The sequence below is a fragment of the Microcebus murinus genome, chromosome 10, assembly GCF_040939455.1.
Source record: "Microcebus murinus isolate Inina chromosome 10, M.murinus_Inina_mat1.0, whole genome shotgun sequence".
Taxonomy (NCBI): Eukaryota; Metazoa; Chordata; class Mammalia; order Primates; family Cheirogaleidae; genus Microcebus; species Microcebus murinus.
In genome coordinates this window covers 101,970,176-101,991,931 of record NC_134113.1, presented here as the reverse complement: position 1 = coordinate 101,991,931, position 21,756 = coordinate 101,970,176, and the positions used below count along the sequence as shown (strand labels likewise).

At 37.2% G+C, this 21,756-nt stretch overlaps 1 protein-coding gene across 1 annotated transcript in view; it reads right to left on the bottom strand.

The window, feature by feature from the left end:
- The window catches only part of KDM5A (lysine demethylase 5A), a 108,133-nt gene that overhangs the window by 22,266 nt on the left and 64,111 nt on the right, over positions 1 to 21,756 (bottom strand). Inside the window, exons 18-24 of the mRNA XM_012748276.3 lie at positions 20,868 to 20,982; positions 18,280 to 18,635; positions 12,487 to 12,625; positions 9,494 to 9,673; positions 8,673 to 8,834; positions 5,944 to 6,495; positions 5,427 to 5,570 (exon numbers count right to left, since the gene is read on the bottom strand). Coding sequence (XP_012603730.1) covers positions 5,427 to 5,570; positions 5,944 to 6,495; positions 8,673 to 8,834; positions 9,494 to 9,673; positions 12,487 to 12,625; positions 18,280 to 18,635; positions 20,868 to 20,982 — 1,648 coding nt within the window. The remainder of the gene's footprint in view (positions 1 to 5,426; positions 5,571 to 5,943; positions 6,496 to 8,672; positions 8,835 to 9,493; positions 9,674 to 12,486; positions 12,626 to 18,279; positions 18,636 to 20,867; positions 20,983 to 21,756) is intronic.

Below are 21,756 nucleotides of genomic sequence, written 5' to 3'. Positions count from 1 at the left end.
ACCAGGCTGACACCACAGCACTCACTCTAGCTTGGGCAACAAAGTGAGACTCTGTCTCAAAAAAAAAAAAAAAAAAAAAAAGCCAAGGATTCAACCAAGAGACTCCTTGAATTGATAAATGAATTTGGTAAAAACTCAGGATACAAAATCAATACACAGAAATAAGAGGCATTCATGCCAACAACAGTAAAAGTAAGAAACAAATTAAAGACTCAATTCCCTTCAAAATAGCAACAAAAAATAAAGCACCTAGGAATATATTTAACTAAGGAGGTAAAAGACGTCTACAGGGAGAACTATGAAACACTGAAGAAAGAAATAGCAGAGGATGTAAACAGGTGGAAGAATATACCATGCTCGTGGGTCAGCAGAATCAACATTGTTACAATGTCTGTATTACCCAAAGTGACCCACAGAGTCAATGCAATCCCTATCAAATTACCATCATCATTTTTCACAGATAGAGAAAAAATAATTTTATGCTTTCTATGGAACCAAAGACCCAGTATAGCAAAATCAATCCCAGGCAATAAAAACAAAATAGGAGGTATCAATTTATCAGACTTCAAACTATACTACAAGGCTATAGTCATTAAAACACCTTGGTACTGACACAAGAACAGGGAAATTGACCAGTGGAACAGAACCCAGATATAAAACCATTTGCATATAGCCAACAAATCTTTGACAAAGCAGACAAAAATATACATTGGGGGAAAGAATCCTTATTCAATAAATGGTGCTGGAAAAACTGGATAGCCACATGTAGAAGACTGAAACAAGACCCACACCTTTCACCTCTCACAAAAATCAACTCACGCTGGGTAACAGATTTGAACCTTAGGTGTGAAACTATCAGAATCCTAGAGGAAAACGTTAGAAATACTCTTTTAGACATTGGCCTAGGCAAAGAATTTATGAAAAAGACCCCGAAGGTGATCAAAGCAGCAACAAAGATAAATAAATGGGACCTGATCATATTAAAAAGCTTCTACACAGCCAAAGAAACCATCAAGAGAACAAACAGACAACCCACAGAATGGGAGAAAACTTTTGCAAGCTACACATCCGATAAAGGGCTAATAACCAGAATCTATTTAGAACTCAGGAAGATAAGCAAGAAAAAAATCAAACAACCCTATCAAAAAATGGGCAAAGGACATGAACAGAAATTTTTCAAAAGAAGATAGAATATTGACCAACAAACATATGAAAAAATGCTCAACATCTCTAATCATCAGGGAAATGCAAATCAAAACCACAATGAGATATCACTTAACTCCAGTGAGAATGGCTATCAGAAAGTCCCCAAACAATAAATGTTGGCGTGGATGCAGAGAGATAGGAACACTCCTACACTGCTGTTGGGACTGCAAACTAGTACAACCTCTGTGGAAAGCAATATGGAGATACCTTAAAGCGATACTAGTAAATCTACCATTTGATCCAGCAATTCCACTACTGGGCATCAACCCAAAAGATCAAAAGTCATTTTATGAAAAAGACACCTGCACTCGAATGTTTATAGCAGCACAATTCACAATTGCAAAGTTGTGGAAACAACCCAAGTGCCCATCAATTCATGAGTAGATTAATAAAATGTGGTATATGTATACCATGGAATACTATTCAGCTTTAAGAAACAATGGTGATATAGCACCTCTTGTATTTTCCTGGATAGAGCTGGAACCCATTCTACTAAGTGAAGTATCTCTAGAATGGAAAAACAAGCACCACATGTACTCACCAGCAAATTGGTATTAACGGATCAATGCCTCAGTGGACATATAGGAATAACATTTATCAGGTGTCGGACAGATGGGAGGCTGGAGGAGGGGATGGGTGTATACAAACACAATGAGTGAGATGTGCAACGTTTACGGGATGGTCATGCTTGAAGCTCTGAGTCGAGGGGGGAGGAGGGGCATGGGCAATATACGTAACCTTAATACTTGTACCCCCATAATATGCTAAAATACAAAAAAAAAAGGTAAAAACGAAAACTGCTAAGACTATATTTTAAATGTTCTCACTACAAAAATAAGTATGTGAGGTGATGAATATGTTAAGTAGCTTGAGTTAATAATTGCATGATATATGCACGTGTCAAAACATCACGTTGGCCGGGCGTGGTGGCTCACGCCTATAATCCTAGCACTTTGGGAGGCCGAGGCGGGCGGATTGCTCAAGGTCAGGAGTTCGAAACCAGCCTGAGCGAGACCCCGTCTCTACCAAAAATAGAAAGAAATTAATTGACCAACTAAAAATATATATACAAAAAATTAGCCGGGCATGGTGGTGCATGCCTGTAGTCCCAGCTACTCGGGAGGCTGAGGCAGGAGGATCGCTTGAGCCCAGGAGATTGAGGTTGCTGTGAGCGAGGCTGATGCCATGGCACTCACTCTAGCCTGGGCAACAAAGTGAGACTCTGTCTCAAAAAAAATAAAAAATAAAAATAAAAAAATAAATAAACAGGTTAAAACATCATGTTGTAAACCACAGATACAATTTTTACTTGTCTATTTTAAAAATTAATTTAAAAAATTTTTTAAGAGATGGAGTCTTGCTATGTTGCCCAAGGCTGGCCTCTACTTCATGAGCTCCTCCCTCCTCAACCTCCCAAGTAGCTGGGACTATAAGCATGTGCTACTGTACCTGGATAATTAAAATATTTTAAAAATTACTCTAAGAAGGAAGATTACCATTCAGTCCCACTACTGCCAAATCTGCAAGGAATGGTGAAATGGCCCCTCACTGAGAAATGTGTTTTACATACACATCTGTCACTCCAGCCTTATTTAATTTTAAGCAGGACTAAAGTCTTAGAAAAAAATCTACTCTATTTCCACCAAAGTTCAAAATACCCAAGTATTAACCAAGGTAGAGAAGAAAATAAGAAAGAATCTAAGTGCTTAACATGCCCTTCTCTAAAAGCAGTTTCCTAGGATACTATTCTATACTCTTTCTGACATGCAATTCTGCACACATATGCATTTGCAAAATATAAACTGTAATATGGATGGAGAGTTTCAATAAAGGTAAACAACATGCCTTAAAAGGAAATAATAATGTGGCTATCTAAAAGAAGGTTATCGCAGGCATAACCCCAAATGACCCATGACAGACTGCTTCATTAAGTACGTATTTTCCTAAGTAATAATTTTCTGAATGCTGCTCGGAGTATTTTGGTAGTAATCACAGGATATATTATATACAAAATGAGGCAGCCAAACTATGCTAAGTATAAACAATTTGTCTTAACATTTAAATGTTATGGTAATTAAGATAAAATTACTGATTTTATTTTACTACATACTTACCTACTCTTCTTCCTAAACCAGTAATGGGCTCTTCCTCAAGCAAAAATACTAAATTCAAAGTGTTTTACATAGGAATTCATAGCCACAACAAGGAACATCATACAAAGGGGAAAATCACCAAGCCAAATGCAAATACATTGGCAAATAAAATTTCATTACATAATAATGGCTTGTCCTTTGGGAAAACGCTCAACAGTATTAATTTTTTCATTCAAAGATATCAACATCAATGTAAATCTGACCCTGAATTACCGTTAAGTCTTGCCACCATTCTACTCTTCTGAGCTGTCACATACACCGTTAAAACTATAAAATCCATAATTTTATTCTTCTACCCTGACAATACCCCCTTATCGAAGAAGAGAGTAAGCTAAGACTCCCATATAAATTCTGCAAAAAAAAAAACACTACTCCACACAACCATATCAAACTAGTTTTGATCCCTAGCCCTGAAAACCATGCAATATTTGTGATGTTTTGTTTTCCCAGGTTACCAATCTACTTCCAAGCAAAGCCCATCTTGTTAAGCAATTCTAGAGTAGGTATTGACTATGTGCTAGAAAGCAACCACCACAAAGTACTGGAGGTCTCTAAGCTAAGACAAACAGGTGGTTCTAGTATTGCAGTAAAAAGCTAACTACCTTATATTTGGTATGGGGCTGCATTCCCTTTCAGCCACTCCTGGTCATCCTATACAACTTTGTAAACAAAGACAATCATTAACCTCTGGGTAACAAGGTGCTTAAAAAGCTTATTTGAACTGGCTAATTCAAGTTTCAACTTTCTCAAGTCTTTAAGTCATGTAACTAAAAATACTTTCATTAAAATATCCCCCAGACTCCCCCCCTTTTTTTTTTTGAGACAGAGTCTCACTTTGTTGCCCAGGCTAGAGTGAGTGCGTGGCGTCAGCCTAGCTCACAGCAACTTCAAATTCCTGGGCTCAAGCAATCCTTCTGCCTCAGCCTCCCAAGTAGCTGGGACTACAGGCATGCACCACCATGCCCGGCTAATTTTTTCTATATATACTAGTTGGCCCATTAATTTCTTTCTATTTATAGTAGAGATGGGGTCTCACTCTTGCTCAGGCTGGTTTCGAACTCCTGACCCTTAAGCAATCCGCCCACATCCACCTCCCAGAGAGCTAGGATTATGGGCGTGAGCCACCACGCCCAGCCCAGACCCCATTTTTATCTTGAGAAAAATACTTTCCAACAGACAAATTTACAAGCATCTATGATGGATGGTTTTAATTTTACATTCTAGGAGTTTTAATGCTGATCAAATACATGCTCTAACAATGAGCAGTACCTACCTGAAAATACAGATAATCAAAGATATAGATGGAAACCCCCCTTCTTCTTTAGAGGCAGGCTCTCATGTTAGAGTAAGAACTCCCAGGTTACAAGCACCGATTCTAAACAGTGCAACTGAGAATCCTAAAAGAAATCAATGTGCGGTCTCTGCCTAGATTATGATGTTATTACTAGGTAAAAAGCAAAAGAGTTGTACCCGATACAAAGTGAGAATGAAAGGCCAATTGAATTCAACAAAAAACAAACTTGCCAAAAGCTTCTCTTCACCACCAGTGTAAGGCTATTACAAAAATAATGATATTGATGGAAAATAATTTGTTCTAACTGCAACTATAACTCAGCAAATTCTAACCTTGGACCCAAGTAGTTCCCATCTGTGAATATGACATTCTACCTAGCACCATTCAGACAAGAGATCAGAGCACAAAGTTGTAGCATAGCTAGAATGGGACTCTTAAAACATAACTATAAAGACTTTAACTCAAAGAAAAAAATCAGAAAGACTGAAATTGGCCATGAAAGCTTTAAATAATGTATAATTTTTCAAGTTCCTCTAAGATATAAGCAGTCATAAGATGAGGAAAATACAGATTTTTTTAAAAATTCTTTTTCATAAAAATTATTGTTTCAGCAATCTGTATTTTTAGAATTTTGAAAAAATGCTATCATCATAAACTCAGGACAGATGACAGCTTTCTCTTCCACTTTCAGGCTTCAAACATCACCATTCAATAGCTTTTTTAAGAAATCCAATGATCAGGTATGTACCTACACTGCCTGTCCATGTAATTACCTTCATGTCGTAGCCATATGTCTCCCGAATGTCTTCATCAGAATCTGTTTCTTCATCATCATAGTCCATTGTTTGTCGAGGGGAAGATGATACACTACTCACCACCCGGTTAAAAGAGGACTGCTGGAAACTAGGTAAGTGTCCCTAAACAACAAATAATTACGAGATGAACAGAAAGACATACTAAGCAAACATGGATAATTAATATGTGCTTAAGATCACCAAAAATGCAATGAACTCACTAAGTGGCTAACAGAATTCTCGAACAGTTAGTAGAAATGAAATTATTTGATTATGATGCTAAGGTTCACCCAACATTTACAGATAATATTTCATTAGGTATATATCCAAAGAAAATGCTATGTGTGTAGCAGGAGGAAGATGTCATGGATGATATAACTCCTGGCAAGTTACTGTTATTTTCCTAGTCAATTGGTAAGAGAGATTTGATTTACTATTCACACACTGACAAATATTATTCCAAGAAAGAAAGAAAGAATGTAACTCCTAAACTTGCCTGTAAATCTGGATTAGCAGCTGCTTTTTGGAGTTCTGCACTGATGATCTTTTCAGTTTTTTCTCGAGCTGCCTGTTCCACCATACGCTGGCTCAACACAGACAGTTTGGCGAGGGCAGAGGATAGTTCATCTGTGGCTAGGGCCTGCCGTGCTCTATCTTGCCAACTCATAGCACGTTCTGTCAAACACTGTAGGGCCTCTCCTTCAGGTAACCGTACAGGCAACTTCTGAAGGGATACCAGGAGTGACAGAATAGTCTCTAGCCTGGGCCTTCGAGACCGCATACAAAGAGGGCAAAGGAATTTTACTTCTTTAGCCTGCCAGCTGGACCCTTTTTTCTGGGAACTTGATTTAGGAAGGGGAACACAGCTGTTATGGAACCAGTCTTTGCAGAGCTCACACTGTAGCATAAACCCACTGGCTGTCTTGCGGCAAATGCAAAATTTTACTTCTTCTATGCGGTCCACCATTGTCATCTTGGCAAGGTTGGCTGCCCTGAGGGAATGCATGGCTTCAATTTCTTTTTGCTCCCGTTCTTTGAAAACTGCCACCTGTATATAACAAACATTTAACAAAAGGAGTCAATGCAATACAGCCCCAAAATACCAAATCCTCAAGGCTGTGGGATCTTTCTCCAATTTCCAAAGATTTGTGGCACCCTAGTAGTTTTCATGCAAACATTCCTTATCTGTGAAATGGAAAAGTGCTATCTATATTTGATCATTTATATCAGTAGAGTACTTTGAACTCTTCTGTAGGGGGCAATAGCAAGATAATATGCTTTGAAATCAAGCAACTTGAGTACAAAGCCTGGCTCTTATACACAGACTAGTAATATGAGGCACAAGTTTTCTGAACCTTGTTTTTCTGAAAAATGAGGATACCACCAACCTTGTTTTGTTTTAAGAATTAAATAAGCTAACATATGAAAATGCCTAACCTGGTACCTGGCACAAGGTAAACAAGGTGAGTATTAGTTTCCCATTCTCTTGTAATTCATTCTTTGGGGGCAAGTTCTATACAAATAAATTTTTCTTTCTCTCTAGAAGGCCTCTCCAATTCCTGTGGAAGTACAATAAAAAAGCCTGATGATCAATTATAACAAATGTATTTTACAAAACTCATTTCAACAAAGTAAATAAAAGCAAACAAAATTTAATTATTGTAAATATTGCCAGGTACATTTTCTTTTTAACTATTGATAGCTTTGAAACAATTTTGAAATAATTTCCAATCCTACTTTTCTGGCTAGACTGACTTTTTACGCAGGATCTCTTCAGAGATCATTTTGATTGGCCTCAAAACAGGATCATTTGTAGCCAGAAAGAGCCATACCAAGTTACTTAGTGTATGTAATTTCCTACTATTATGTATAGCCCAAACTCATTTTTATTTTCTCTCTACTCCCTCAGGCTCCTAGTAATCTTAATACATTCCTCCTACTCTCCAAAAACGTATAATTCTCATCAACTACAAATATTTTATTGAGCACCCACTATACTGTTGAATGCTACTAAAAGAAGGGAAATATTTTTAAAAAGCAGCTGGTATCAGTAAGCTGATATAATTCCTTTGAAAAGCATAATAGTATTTTTTTTTTTGGACACAGAGTCTCACTCTGTCACCCTGGCTGGAGTACAGTGGCATCATCATTGCTCGCTGCAACCTCCAATTCCTAGTCTCAAGTGATCCTCCTACTGCTCAACCTCCTAAGTAGCTGGGACTACAAGTATCGGGCTAGGACATTTGGCTAATTTTTCTATTTTTAGTACAGATGAGATCTTGGTCTTGCCTCAGGCTGGTCTCAAACTCTTGACCTGAAGCAATTCCTCCACCTTGGCCTCCCAGAGTGCTACAATTACAGGCGTAAGCCACCATACCCAGCCAAAAAATTGCAATAATATTGAGTCACAAAATGCTATTAAATACTAACCCAATAATTCTCCTAAGAGTCAAGTCTAGGAAAATAATTTAAAAGAAGGGAAAAGACTATACAAAGAAGTTCATTTTTGTTACTTATAACAGGGAACTCAATAACAGGCAAAATGCCCAACATCAGAAAATTATAGCAGGTCTTCAAATAGCATCGTTCTGTTCAACATAGTTTTGTTACAATGCTGATGAGGAAAAAAACTGATTAGTGACCAGGGCCCCTGTTACTCACTGATTTACCAAAAACTGAGTAAATATTTACTTTTTTTATTACTCTTTCTTAAATGTATGTACAATTCACATTTATTTCAATGTTTAATATTAGAAGTGTTTGGGGCCTTTATTTAGAAGTTTGGTGATATTTCTGTGACCAGAAACATGCCACAAGAACTTAACTCATTTAATCCAAACTCTTATTGATCAGTCTTGAAAACTAGTTTCATTATACGTCATTTCACTTTAAGTCATACTTTCCAAGAACCTATTAGGTGAAGATTTACTGTACCCAGCAAACTATGGATAACCTGATGGAATATTAGACAACTGTTAAAAAAAAAAAAAACAGAGATATGGGAAAGAAAAACAATATTGGGAAAAGAGCAGAATAGTAAACTTCTTCTATACTTTGATTATAAATGTATTTAAAAATGTGAAATATGTATAGTATAAAGCCAAAGATTAAGTTTATGAAAATAAAAATAGTTAACAAAATAAAAACACTGAACCTGCTAATATATATCTTCATAGACTTCTGTATTCACCAAGCAAACTTAAAACACATTACATAATTTCTTACCACCATGGCAGTATCTCTGGTTTCTTCCAATCCTTCCTCCAGATCACTCAAAGGCTCAACGTCCAGATCCTTTTCTTTTTCTTTTTCTATTAGTTCTTTTACTTTTTTCCTTCTGCTTTTGCCACTCCCATATATACCAATGTCAGTCCGGGGACTTAGCACCTACAAAAATAAAAACAAAATATAAACTGTGGTTCTTAAAAAATCTTAAAAGCAAACATAAAGGAATGTCTATTAAATACTCACCAAGTCCCAGGTACTTTCTTAAGGACTTCATACATATTATTTATTTCAATCCTCACAACAACGCTATGTGGTAGGTATTATTATGCACATTATTCAAACAAGGGAAACTGAGCCTCAGAAACGAAACAACTTGCCCAAGCACACAGGGTTAGCAATTAAGAAGCCAGTCCTCAAACCTGAAACTATCTTATTCCAAAGCTTCTATTCTTAACTACTATGTCCAACTGCTTAAGATTAAAATGATGATGAGTATATAAATTTGTGCTTCTGAAAAATAAGATCTTTCAGTGGCAGAGTACAGTAACAATAAAATCCAGGCTGCTTATTCTAGATACAGCACAGCACAAGATTAATTGAAAATAAGTCTACCTAAGGCTCCAGCTTTTAGGACAACATCTGGAATTACCTAATAGGAATCACTTGAATAAAGGTGACCAGATAAACTAAAGACAACCCTCACCAATACTACTACTGCCGCCGCCGCCACCGCCACCACCACCACCACCACCTATAGGTGTTAAATTATCAACTGCTAAAGGGAGTGTTGAAGTTTGTGAAAATAAAGTACTCTTTACCTGTAACAACGTATGACTAGAATTCTTTTTAAGAAAGGTCCGCCCAGTCCGTTCTCTCCACGCTCGTGCTGCCGCTACCTGTGATTCCACCTGGGGCAGTGCATCAAGACGCACAGGAATAGGGCGTCCTTTAGCAGATAAACTCTCAAGCTGCTCCAAGTAAGCATAGTTGCTGCCACTCTAAAAGACAAACATATATTCTCACACAATTTGAGTTCTCTTATGGAGTCTGGCGATACGTTGTTGAAAGACCTTATAAAGTTTAGTGTTAACTCTTCTATTAAACATTATTCTTTCAACCTAATTGTATCTTAAATTAATATAACTTCCAATGTCTTAGTTTTAAAAGCTGGTGTAAATTAATTTTTTAATGAACATGTTATCAAAGATTTTATATATTTTATTAATGAGAACCAGTAGATATAAAAACCAGTTCAAAGGACAATATGAAGAACAGCTATATATAAAAAAATGCAATTAAGTATGAGGAAATGAATTTGTTAATAAGTATTTAATACCAGATGGGACAATGGAATCATCTTTTCTACACTGTGGAAATCAACTGTACTATTACAGACAAATTTAATTGTCTATGGACATAATTCATTTGCATTACTTTTAAAAAAAAAAAAACAACTGACAGAGTTGTTAAATAAACTGGTCAAAGAAAATCTAAGGCACCCCCTCCCCCCAAATCAGATAATCCTGGAGGGTTCATGAGACAACACTAGTGAAAGGCCACCTAGTAGCCTTTTGCCCATTCAAAGTCTTTCACAATTTTCCCAACAACTAAAAGCAATATCTTAGTTTTGGTAACCACCTCCATTTTATATTATATAAACAGAGATATGAATATTTTCCTTCTAAATTCACATTGTTTCAATATTTCCATGTAATGAAGTCATTATTGTTTATAGAACTTCTATATTGCATTCCAATAAAAGATTATTTCCCAAGTATTAACTGACACACTTGCCTATAAACTTATTTTGAAAGATTTATTGAATCATGTGGAAAAATAAACAAGAAACCTATGAATTTTTAAGAGGAATAATGAAGTGGTTCTAGTCCTGTAAGAAATTAAAATGGCATAATCAAATCATTACGGTACTAAGATAAGAATAGCTAGCTTTATGGAATAGCAAAAAAAGCTCAGACCAAGAAATACCATATTTATTATTATTCCCTCTTGTGCCCAACTACAGCCATTTGGCTACTGAATGCCTGTTGGCTAACCCTAGACATAGCCTGCTCCCAAGCTATGTATCCTAAATAAAAGTCTGCCTACCAACAGAACCTGTCCACTTATTTGAAGCCTCCAAGTCAGTACTCCCATTGAAGGGAAGGGCCTGGTAGGAAAACAGTGCTTCAAAATTATAGAAGAAATACATGACAGCTACCTATACTTGTCAACTTAGTCCTTCAATCATAAACAGCCAGTTAAGGATTATCAGACATCTGAAGACAACCAACTCCTGCCTGCAACAGGCCAAAGATAAAACGGAAAAGCTGTCCTGATGAAAATAGAGATAATTCAACAAATCAGAAAAGAAATGGTGGCAGCTAAGCATGTCCCAGAAAAAGCCAACTGAAAAGAAGGTAAAAGAAAAGTCCTTAGAATTTGATACCTGGAATATGTTCTTTCTTGGGACAGCAGTTTAGTGAAAGAAAGTTGATTTTCTTTTTGAGTATAGCTCTACAATTTAGAGTATATACTCAACACATTTAATGTGCTTAACGGTTTTTATAATTCAAGAATTTTTCATCTCTATATAGCACTTATTTCATTCTTGTTTTAAATTACAGATGTATAACATATGCTTCTTCAACTAGAAAATATGCTATTTTGAAGGCCAGAGTCCTATCTTTACATTGTTCCTTTTATTAATTTTTTATTTTAATCATTATGGGTACATTAATAGTTGTATATCTTCAGAAGGTACATGCAATGTTTTGATACAGGCATACAATGTGCACTAATCAAGGATAATTGTGGTATCGATCACCTCAGGCATTTAACATTTCTTTGTGTTAGGAACATTCCAATTTCACTCTTTTAGTTATTTTAAAGTATATCCTATGCTATCAAATATAGTTCATCTCATATAACTATATTTCTGTACCCATTAACCATCCCCACTTTATCCCCCTTCCTCGCTACCCTTCCCAACCTCTGGTAACCATCATTCTACTCTCTGTCAATTGTTTGTAATATTTAGCTTCCATATATGAGTAAGAACATGTGAGATTTATCTTTCTGTTTTCACCCTTCCCTTATACTCTGCTCCCAAATACCCAGAATAGTACCAAGACTACTGTGGTGCTCAGTAAATGTTAATTTCATTCTCCTTTTCTACCTCTTATTTTAAAAGTAATTCATGCATATGGAAAAAGATTCAAAGAATACAGCTGGCAATGAAATCCCTACTGCTAAGAGTTAAATAAATAAGCTAATTCTATCATCTTTCATAGCAAGAAGTCAATAAAAACAATATGTAAGCAAGTAATAACTATTTTGAATTATAAAATCAAATGAAACCATTTTAAAACTGAGTTTTAAATACCATAATTATTTTACAGAAGCTCTGACTCACCATGGGATTATGTCCCTGTAAACCCATCGTAATTGAAAATATCTTTAAATTGAAAATACGTTTAATACACCTAACCTACCAAACATCACAGCTTAGTCTAACCTACCTTAAACATGTTCAGAACACTTACATTAACGTGGCTGACTGAGAGCTGCAGGTCACTGCCACTGCCCAGCATCATGACAGAGTATCATACCACATATTGCTAGCCCGGAAAATATCAAAATTCAAAGCACAGTTTCTACTGAATGCGTATCACTTTCACTGTAAAGTCAAAAAATTATAAGTCGGGAGCCATCTGTATTATGATTATTCTATTCTAAAGAAACAAAGATTTAAAGGATTCATCTGTGAGACAGGCATTACCTGATGGGCAACATAACCCAAAAGCCTCCTTACCTGAATAGCTTCCACTTTAGTTGTCCATTCTCGAGCCTTTTGTAAGGCTTCTTTCAGGGACAACACATTGGGTAGAAAGGCTGGAATGTTCTTGGCTTCATTCACAATGCTTTCTAAACTTGCCATGTTGTGCCTCGGTCTAAACCAGGGTGAGATGCAAGAGAAAAAGTCTAATTGCCACCAACATTTAAGTAACATTTTAGAATGTGTAGAGAAATTTCATATACATGACTTCATTTAATTCCTACCACAATCCTGTAAGGGAAGCAAAGCAGCTAGTATCTTTCTTTCCATTTTATAGATAAGAAACTTTAAAAGGAAAATTATTTCCCCAAAAGTCACTTAATGTAATAAATATGTACACAAGGCCAGGCGCGGTGGCTCACGCCTGTAATCCTAGCACTCTGGGAGGCTGAGGCTGGAGGATCACTTGAGGTCAGGAGTTCGAGACCAGTCTGAGCAAGAGCGAGACCCTGTCTCTACTAAAAATAGAAAGAAATTAGCTGGACAACTAAAAATATATAGAAAAAATTAGCTGGGCATGGTGGCACATGCCTGTAGTCCCAGCTACTCGGGAGGCTGAGGCAGGAGGATTGCTTGAGCCCAGGAGTTTGAGGTTGCTGTGAGCAAGGCTGATGCCACGGCACTCTAGCCCCAGCAACAGAGCGAGACTCTGTCTCAAAAATAAATAAGTAAACAAATGTGTACACACCTGAATTCCTGATTCAGAATGAATCTCAGATCCCTGCCTCTTTCACTATACTAGATTGCTTCTACTTTACTTCTCTACAAGATCTGAAATTGTCCGAGATGCACATTTGATAGCAATGTAGAAAGCAATAGACTAGAAATCCATTAATGTTGCCAATGTACATTTAATTCAACTACATTCATTAATACTGGTTATACAAAGATGAATAAAACATAGACCTTATCCTCAATCATAAGGATCTTATCCTAATCATAATACAAGATTAAGAATTACACGTATACTGAGAACTAAGAACAAATTACTACAGACTCACTACCATGAGAGGTATTGATTAATTTTGCCTAGAATTAAGAAGGGCTTTGAGTTAGGCCTTAAAGAAATACGATTTTGTCAAATGAAAGGTTAAAGAAAAGAAACCAGGAATATGATGAACAAAGGCATAGAGAAACATTTAAAAAGTTAGTTTGAGATGTGGGAGTGTTGCGGCGGTGGGTAGAGGATAGGGGTGGGAGGAATAAGAGCAAAGAAGGAAATAAGAGAATGTGGCAGGAAAGAAAGATACAAACAGATTAAGAGCCCTGAGAGCCATGACTTTCACTATTTGGGAAACTACTGAGGTAAAAGTTGTTTCATCATCCATGAATCCTCCTACCTGTTCTAGGTCCTAGAGATTGTTAATGAGCAAGAGTAACAGTCCTTGCCTCACGAAACTTTTTAACCTTGTGGGGAGGATCATTAATAAGGAGTTAGGATGCACTGTGATAAGTGTAATGATAAAGTGTAATGATAAAGGTGCTATAAGAATGCATAGTAAAAGAACCTAACTGACTTGGTAGGTGAAGAATATTTAGCAAAAGTGACATATAAGCATTCTCATCCTTCTTGAATAGGAGTTATGAATAGGAAAGCTGGGGCTAGGGGCAGGCTAGGGGTGGAGATACACCACAGGCAGACAGAACAGTGCGCCACACAATAAAACAAACATGCACAAAGGTCTAGAGAAAGAAAGAACAGGAATGTTTGAGGAAATTTGGGAGGGAGGAGGGGAATCACATGGTGGAACAGAATACAGAAGAAAGAATGGCAAGAGATAAGATCAGATACATAATTAAACAAGAGACTAAAATGATAAGTGGCTTTATAAATCAAGTTGGGGAGTTTGGACTTCATCCTGAGGGCAATGGGAAACTTGAGAAGGGCTATAAGCAAGGGAGTGAAACAGTCACACCAGTAGTTTAAGAAAATACTAGCAGTAATGTGGAGAATGGATGAGAGAAGCGTGAGACCACAGACAGAACCTATTGCTATGATCTAGGCTAGCTATAATAGCAACTTGAGGGGAATGAAAGGAAAAGAATGAACAATCCTACAAGCAGCCCAAGCAAAAAGATTCTTTTCAAAACAGCAGACAGAATGACATATTCAAAGTACTAAAACAAAGTAACTGTCAATCTAGAAATTTATACCTAATGAAAAAAGTCCTTCAAAAATGGAGGTAAAATAAATCCATTTGCAGACACATTTTTTTAAAATGAATAAAAATGAGAAACATTGAGGAAATATAATCAGCATGACTGAGGTTGAGGTTAAGGAAACAGATGGAGGGGTCAAAGTTAACTACCAAAATATCTGCTTCTTCAAGTGAATGAAAGATGGTATAATTCAAAGAATAAAGAAAAAAAGACGGGAGTATAGGAAGGAGTTAATAAGTCCGATTTGGGATATAGGGAATTTGAAGTAACTGTGAGCATACCTATTACAGAAATGTATATTATGGATGAGAATTTAGGAGTTATTCAGTAAAAGATGGTAAATAGAGGCAATAAATTAGATGGAATTTCCTGTACAGAGTGAGAAGAGAAAGGGTAGAGGCCAGAATCTTGAGGAAAGCCAAAGAGGCAGAGGAGGCAAAGGCAAGGAAGGAGGACATCAAGAAAAGAAGGGAAAGTAGTTAATAACCAATACTAAGAGATCAAGAATACTAAGATATGTTTCAGAAAGATAATTCTGAGAGGAGTTACAAAAGGGAAGTTCTAACTCCCACTATTCCCACCAACCACATTACCCTCTATTTCTTTTTTTTTTTTTTTTTTTTGAGACAGAGTCTCGCTTTGTTGTCCAGGCTAGAGTGAGTGCCGTGGCGTCAGCCTAGCTCACAGCAACCTCACACTCCTGGGCTCGAGCGATCCTTCTGCCTCAGCCTCCCGAGTAGCTGGGACTACAGGCATTCGCCACCATGCCCGGCTAATTTTTTTTTTTTTTATATACATATCAGTTGGCCAATTAATTTATTTCTATTTATAGTAGAGACGGGGTCTCGCTCTTGCTCAGGCTGGTTTTGAACTCCTAACCTTGAGCAATCCGCCCGCCTCGGCCTCCCAGAGAGCTAGGATTACAGGCGTGAGCCACCGCGCCCAGCCATATTTCTTCACCAATTTTATTTTCTTCATGACACTAAGTATTTTAAATTCATTCATTCATCTCTCTCCTGACTAGAATAGTAGTAATATTAATAGTAGTATTAATAGTATTAATATTAATAGTAGCATTAATAGTAATAGTAGCTCTATGAGAGCAGGGACCCTGTGGCCTTGTTCACTACTGTCTCCATAGCACTTTAGAAATAGTGCCTGGCATGCAGCAGGTACTCCATAAATACTGTAATATCAAACTGTAAGTATAAAGGGAAAATATAAGAGGACTATAACTTGGTCAGTGACAATCACATTTTGGAGACAAAATCATCAGAACTTTGTTACTGATTAAATGTAGGAGATTGGGCCAGGCATGGTGGCTCACACCTATAATCCTAGCACTTTGGGAGGCCAAGAGGGGAGAATCGTTTGAGGCAGGGAGTTCGAGACCAGTCTGAGCAAGAGCAAGACCCCATTTCTACAAAAAAATAGAAAAAATTAGCCAGGCGTACTGGTGCATATTTGTAGTGCCAGCTATTAGGAAGGCTGGGGCAGGAAGATTGTTTGGGCCCAGGAGTTTGTGGTTGCAGTGTGCTATGATGACACCACTGCACTCTAGCCCGGGAGACAGCAAGACCCTATCTCAAAAAAAAGTAGGAGATTAAGAAAAGGAAGTTTTCAAATATTACTACCAATAAAATTTTATCTAGTAGACTACTATCAGTTTCATTAGGTATAACAAATAGTAGTTTTATATTCCAAAGTCATTTAGCTTTGCCCATTTAATATGCTCCCACCTCCTGGAACTGACATGAATCTGAAGACACAGAGAGTAATCTGAATACTTTGGATAAGAAAAGAAAAATTCTTTTCTTGAATAAATTTTGATATGTATTCTGCATGGCATCTAGGTAGCAAAATATCCAGTACACATAGAGGTTTCTACCTAAAGCTCTTCCTATCAAATGCACACAAAGTCACTGGCTGGCAAAGTAGTTATATGCATAGACTTTGAAATGAAGTGAAAGAGGCTTTAAATTTCAGCTATATTGCTTAGTAACTAAGTGATCTCTCCAAGCACCCCAGTTTCCTCATCCTCACAATAGAAATTCTATGAATATTAATCTTAGCTGCTGGAGAAATGCTTTCACAAGGTATACCACAGTTAACTCAGCCAAATTAGCTGATATACACTCAAATATGAATATTTTACTTAAATCTCATTAAGTACATTGGGGTGCCAATTCTAATACAACTGTTTAACATTCTCATTCCTGATTCTTATCTCCCAATACTTTCCTGCATAAATCCTCCATTCCAGTAAAGTCCATTTATTTTCTGTCATCTGAACACACCCTACATATTCCTTAAATTTAGTTTATGATATTTCTCTTAGCTCCCTCTTTCCACTTCAATTCTATTCACTATTCAAGGTTCTACCTAAGCTCTTACTTTTCTTTCAAGCTTCTCTACTGACCATCCAAGCTCACCATGATCTCTCCTCCTCTAAATTCCTACAAAATGTTTCCATACCTCTCAGTTAACATTAATAATACACTCCAATGAACTTTATAATTCTTAGTTCCTAACTATAATATCATTAATCATAGGTTCTAAACAAAACACTACTTTGTTTTTAGGTATATCTAAGTATGCTAAGTTGAAAAAGAAAAAAAATAAGAAAAAAAAGAAAAGTAAAATTAAAAATAAAAAAACACACTACTTTGTATAACAAAGTACTCTGCACAATAGTTTGTACATATTTGAATCTGTCTCCATGCAGCCTCATTTGATAATTTAGTGATTGGTCCAGGAAGGCACAAAGCATTCAATTAAACATTTAATGCCATCACAATAAACCAGTTGGAGCCAGACATAAAAGAACCCATGCCCTGGCACTGTTACCCCATTTGCGGGTCCAGACACAATGTGGTGCTCTAAGGGCTGGGGTATGGCCCATGGGCATTCCTACTCAGCAAGTAACCCTCCAGCTTATCTGTACTCATTGCCACCCACAGGGACCTTTCCAGAAGCTGCTTGCCAAAGTAAGGAGGGAGGAGAATCTCTCCTTCCTCCAAGCCCTGGATCACTAGGAAATACCCTTCCTACCCACTCAACTTGACTACCGTGTTTCCCAAAAAATAAGACAGGGTCTTATATTTATTTTTCCTCAAGAAGACACCCTGGGGCTTATTTTCAGGGAATGTGTTATTTTCCTCTCAAAGCCTCAGCTTGCAGCATGCACGGGATGGCCGGGACCTGACAGGGAGAGCAGACCTTGTTGGTGGGCCTGCCCGCACCTTTCCAGTCACCTCTGGGATAGTAGCTGTCACGATGGGGCAGATGAGAAGGGCTGCTTGTCTTCTTTACCACTCTCGACAAAAAGCATGGGTTGTGCAGACATGCTGCGTAGCCACGCCCATCACTAGGTCTTATTTTCGAGTAAGGCTTGTATTGCGCAAATGCTTAGAAATCCTGCTAGGGTTTATTTTATGGGTAGGTCTTATTTTTGGGGAAACACAGTACTAATGCTATTTGTCAAGAAGGGAACTCTTCAGACACATTAAAATCCTAAAGGAAAACCTTTTAATCAGATAGGTTCTCCTTCTCACTCTACCTTCTGACTTAGTTATTAAAGAGGCAACAGTCACCAAAAGATGTGTTCACCTTGCCTGTAGGCAGACCTTAGCCTTTTCTTCCCATCGTTCAGAGACTGTAAGGAGTTCCTGTAGTTCAGCCATTGCTTTCTCCACAGCATGGTGGGGAGCCAACCCTACCCCAGAGTCTATCAGTTTCTTCATGACATCCAAAGTGACTTGTTGTGGATCGGATAGGGTCAGTCTTACTTCATCCAACCACCGAGCCTGCTGTAGCTCTTGCTTCAGTCGGGGTAATTCAGGCAGCTCTACATAGAGACTAGAGCCCATGTCTATCAGCATCTGGAGTTTGGAAGAATCTGGGGTTTCATCCATCATGGCCCCCTGAGCACGTTCATGAAACTCTTCCACATCATCCAGCAGATTCTGAATAGATCAAAAAAATAAAAACAAACAGCAAATTAAAAGATATAAATGAGTATGTAATAGATATAGTTCAGGCGAACTATTGATTCTAGACCTTGTTATAATCTCACAATCACAGCACCAAGTATTCAGATACAACAGTTAAATTAATAAATATGCTTCTCTGTAATTACTTCTATCTATAGTCCTACTTTTAAAATATGATCAATTCACTCAATAAATATTTACTGACTGCTGACTTAGATGTGGGTGCTGTTCTAGAAACACAGAGTTGAATGAGACATAAAAAGTCTTCAAGGAACATACACTCTTAATATAGGTGGCCAGTGAATACATGAATAAAATGTTTCAGTTAGTGTTAAGTGCTCTAAAATAAAACAGAGCAATACAATAGAGAATGACCGGAGGGGAGAAAGGGGCATATTACACACAAATGGTGGTCACAGAAGACAGAAGAACTAAGCTAAAATTAGGAGGAAGTAGGGGTGGAAACATGACTATCTAGAGGAAGAACAGTTCAAGCTGGGCAAATAATAATTGCAAAAGCTTTTAAAGAAGAATGAGCTTGGTATATTGCTACAAGAGGATAAGGGAGCAATGTAGTTAAAGAATAAGCAGAGGTCAGATTACATAGCCTCTTGTAGATTATAATGAGTCTGGATTTCATCCTAATGGCTTTGGGAAATCACTGGAGAATTTTAACCACAGGGGAGTGATATGATTTGATTTATATTTCAGATGATCACTCTGGCTACCAAACAAAAAGTAAAATGTTGGGGACAAGAGTAGAAGAAGGAAAAGCAGCAGCTGAAAGGCTGTTGTGGTAATCCAATGGGTAGATTCCAGTAGCATAAAACATAGTTGAAGCAATGGAGATGATGATGAAATGGTTTGCTTTGGGGTGTATTTCTGAGACAACAGCAGCCAGCACTTGTTTAAAGATTGGACATAAGGTATAAGGGATATAAGAGAATCAAGGGTTTTGATTCATTGTAAGGCTTTTAAGATGCCTTTTAGTCTACCAAATGCAAATGTAGAGTACACAGCTGGATATAAAAGTCTGTAGAAAAGAAGAAAAGCAGTCACACCTGGAGATTTTGGAATCGACAGGACATAGGTGATATTTAATGTCACTGGACACCTAGCGTAAAGAAAGGGCTGAGACTCCTAATATACTCCAACACTCAGAAGTCAAGCCAAGGAGAAAACAAACTGTAAAGACAACTTAATTCTTCCCCAAATCCCCAAAGAACCTGAGGCTAAAAAAAAAAAAGACAATGATGACAACTTAACAGAAGGAATTGCCAATGAGCTAAGAACAAAACTGGAAAGTTACAGTGTCACAGATGTTTAGAGAATATCATTCAAAAAAGAAAGAATAATTTTGGAGTAACAAGAACAAAATTGGTAACAGATTTCACAAGTTGATAACCTTGATAAAAACTATATTAGACACCGGACCCACTTCCAAAACATAAAAACACACTCCTACCAGGGGTAGGGAACCTGTGGCCTTGGAGCCACATGTGGTCTTCTGGATCCTTAAGTGCAGCCTTTTCACTCAATTCAAATTTTACAGAACAAATCCCTTTATTTAAAGTTTAGGTTTAGTCAAGAGGCTACACTTTGGGATCTGGAGGGTCACGTGTGGCCTTGAAACCACAGGTTTCCCACCCCTGCGGGTCCAAACTACTAAAAGATTACTATGTAGATTAATATATTATATACGTGATATATACTTTTGATATTTTACATATTCATTAAACCATCAAGGCCCTGGTAATTTCAGAGCTCTGCATTTTTAAAAGCTCATCATAACTCACTGATATATGCAGATTCTTTTAATTAATCTTTTGCATTTCAATTACATCTATGTTAAATGGGGGCTCTGGCCTAAAGTTAACATAGAAAAAAATCATTTTTAATAATTTTTTTATAGAGACAGGATCTCAACTCTGTCACACAGGCTGGAGTGCAGTGGCCCAATCATAGCTTGCCGTAACCTCAAATCCTGGGCTCAAAAAACTAGCCTTAGTTTAAGATCTTAAAAGGGAAATAAAGGCTAAGAACAAAACAAAGAGACTATCTACTGAAGGACTTTAAATAGCAGCATATGTGTGGGATAAGAAACAACAGAACAAAAAAACTAGTCCAGACATACCTTTCTGTTAACCTGAAACAGTAGCCCACATGACAAACGACATCACCCAAGAAAACAACATAATACTCCACCTTTACTTGACGAGCTTGGCTGATGACGCATGAAAGGCTAAAAAGTTGTTGGACAAAGGCCTTCAATTCTTCCACTGTCAGTTTGGTCCGAGTCCTTCCACTATCTGGACTCTGCCTGATATGAAATAATATTGAGATGTAAGTAAGAAAAATTCACAGTCATTCTGATATCAAAGAGACTCCTAGTCTCTTCAGAATTCGAACCTAAGCAATCCTAAAATCCTAGTGTTTGAGGGATTCCACTACAATGGCAATCACTTCAAAATAGTTTTTAAGTTCTTCAGTTAATGAATGACTCAAAGATTTAACTCTCCAAGTTACAGTCCTTCCAATCTACAAGTATTAAATATGTTAAACATTAAATAAATTTCTCATAGTGGAATATTAAGTTTATTGATAAACTAAATTCTGTATTTCAAGAAGCTTAAAATGTAAAACAAGGGCCATTACCCTGCCTTAGGAGACAATTAACCCTCCGAAACTATTTCAGTATTTTATGTACATATGCATTTTTCCAAGAGTGTCCCTAAGCTTTTACTAGGTTCTTGGGGGGTTGTCAATGAAAAATTAAGATCCACTGATCAATATCTCTGAGAAAGGCTACCAAAGAAATGGTTAAGAAAAATTTACAAATTAATTTAAAACCCATGAATTGCTATAGAAAAGGCCATTCATACAAAAGGAATGTATTAGAATGACTATGAAATAATATCACAGAAAGTTTAATACACATGGATTACATAAATCAAGGGTTCACATTTCTATGCTCCGTAACGACCACCTCTGCATCCATCGAGGGTACTCTTTGCTGCCACTTGCCTGTAGTATCATTTATTTACAAATATTTGTTGCACACCTACTATGTGCCAAGTGTTGTTCCAAGCACAAG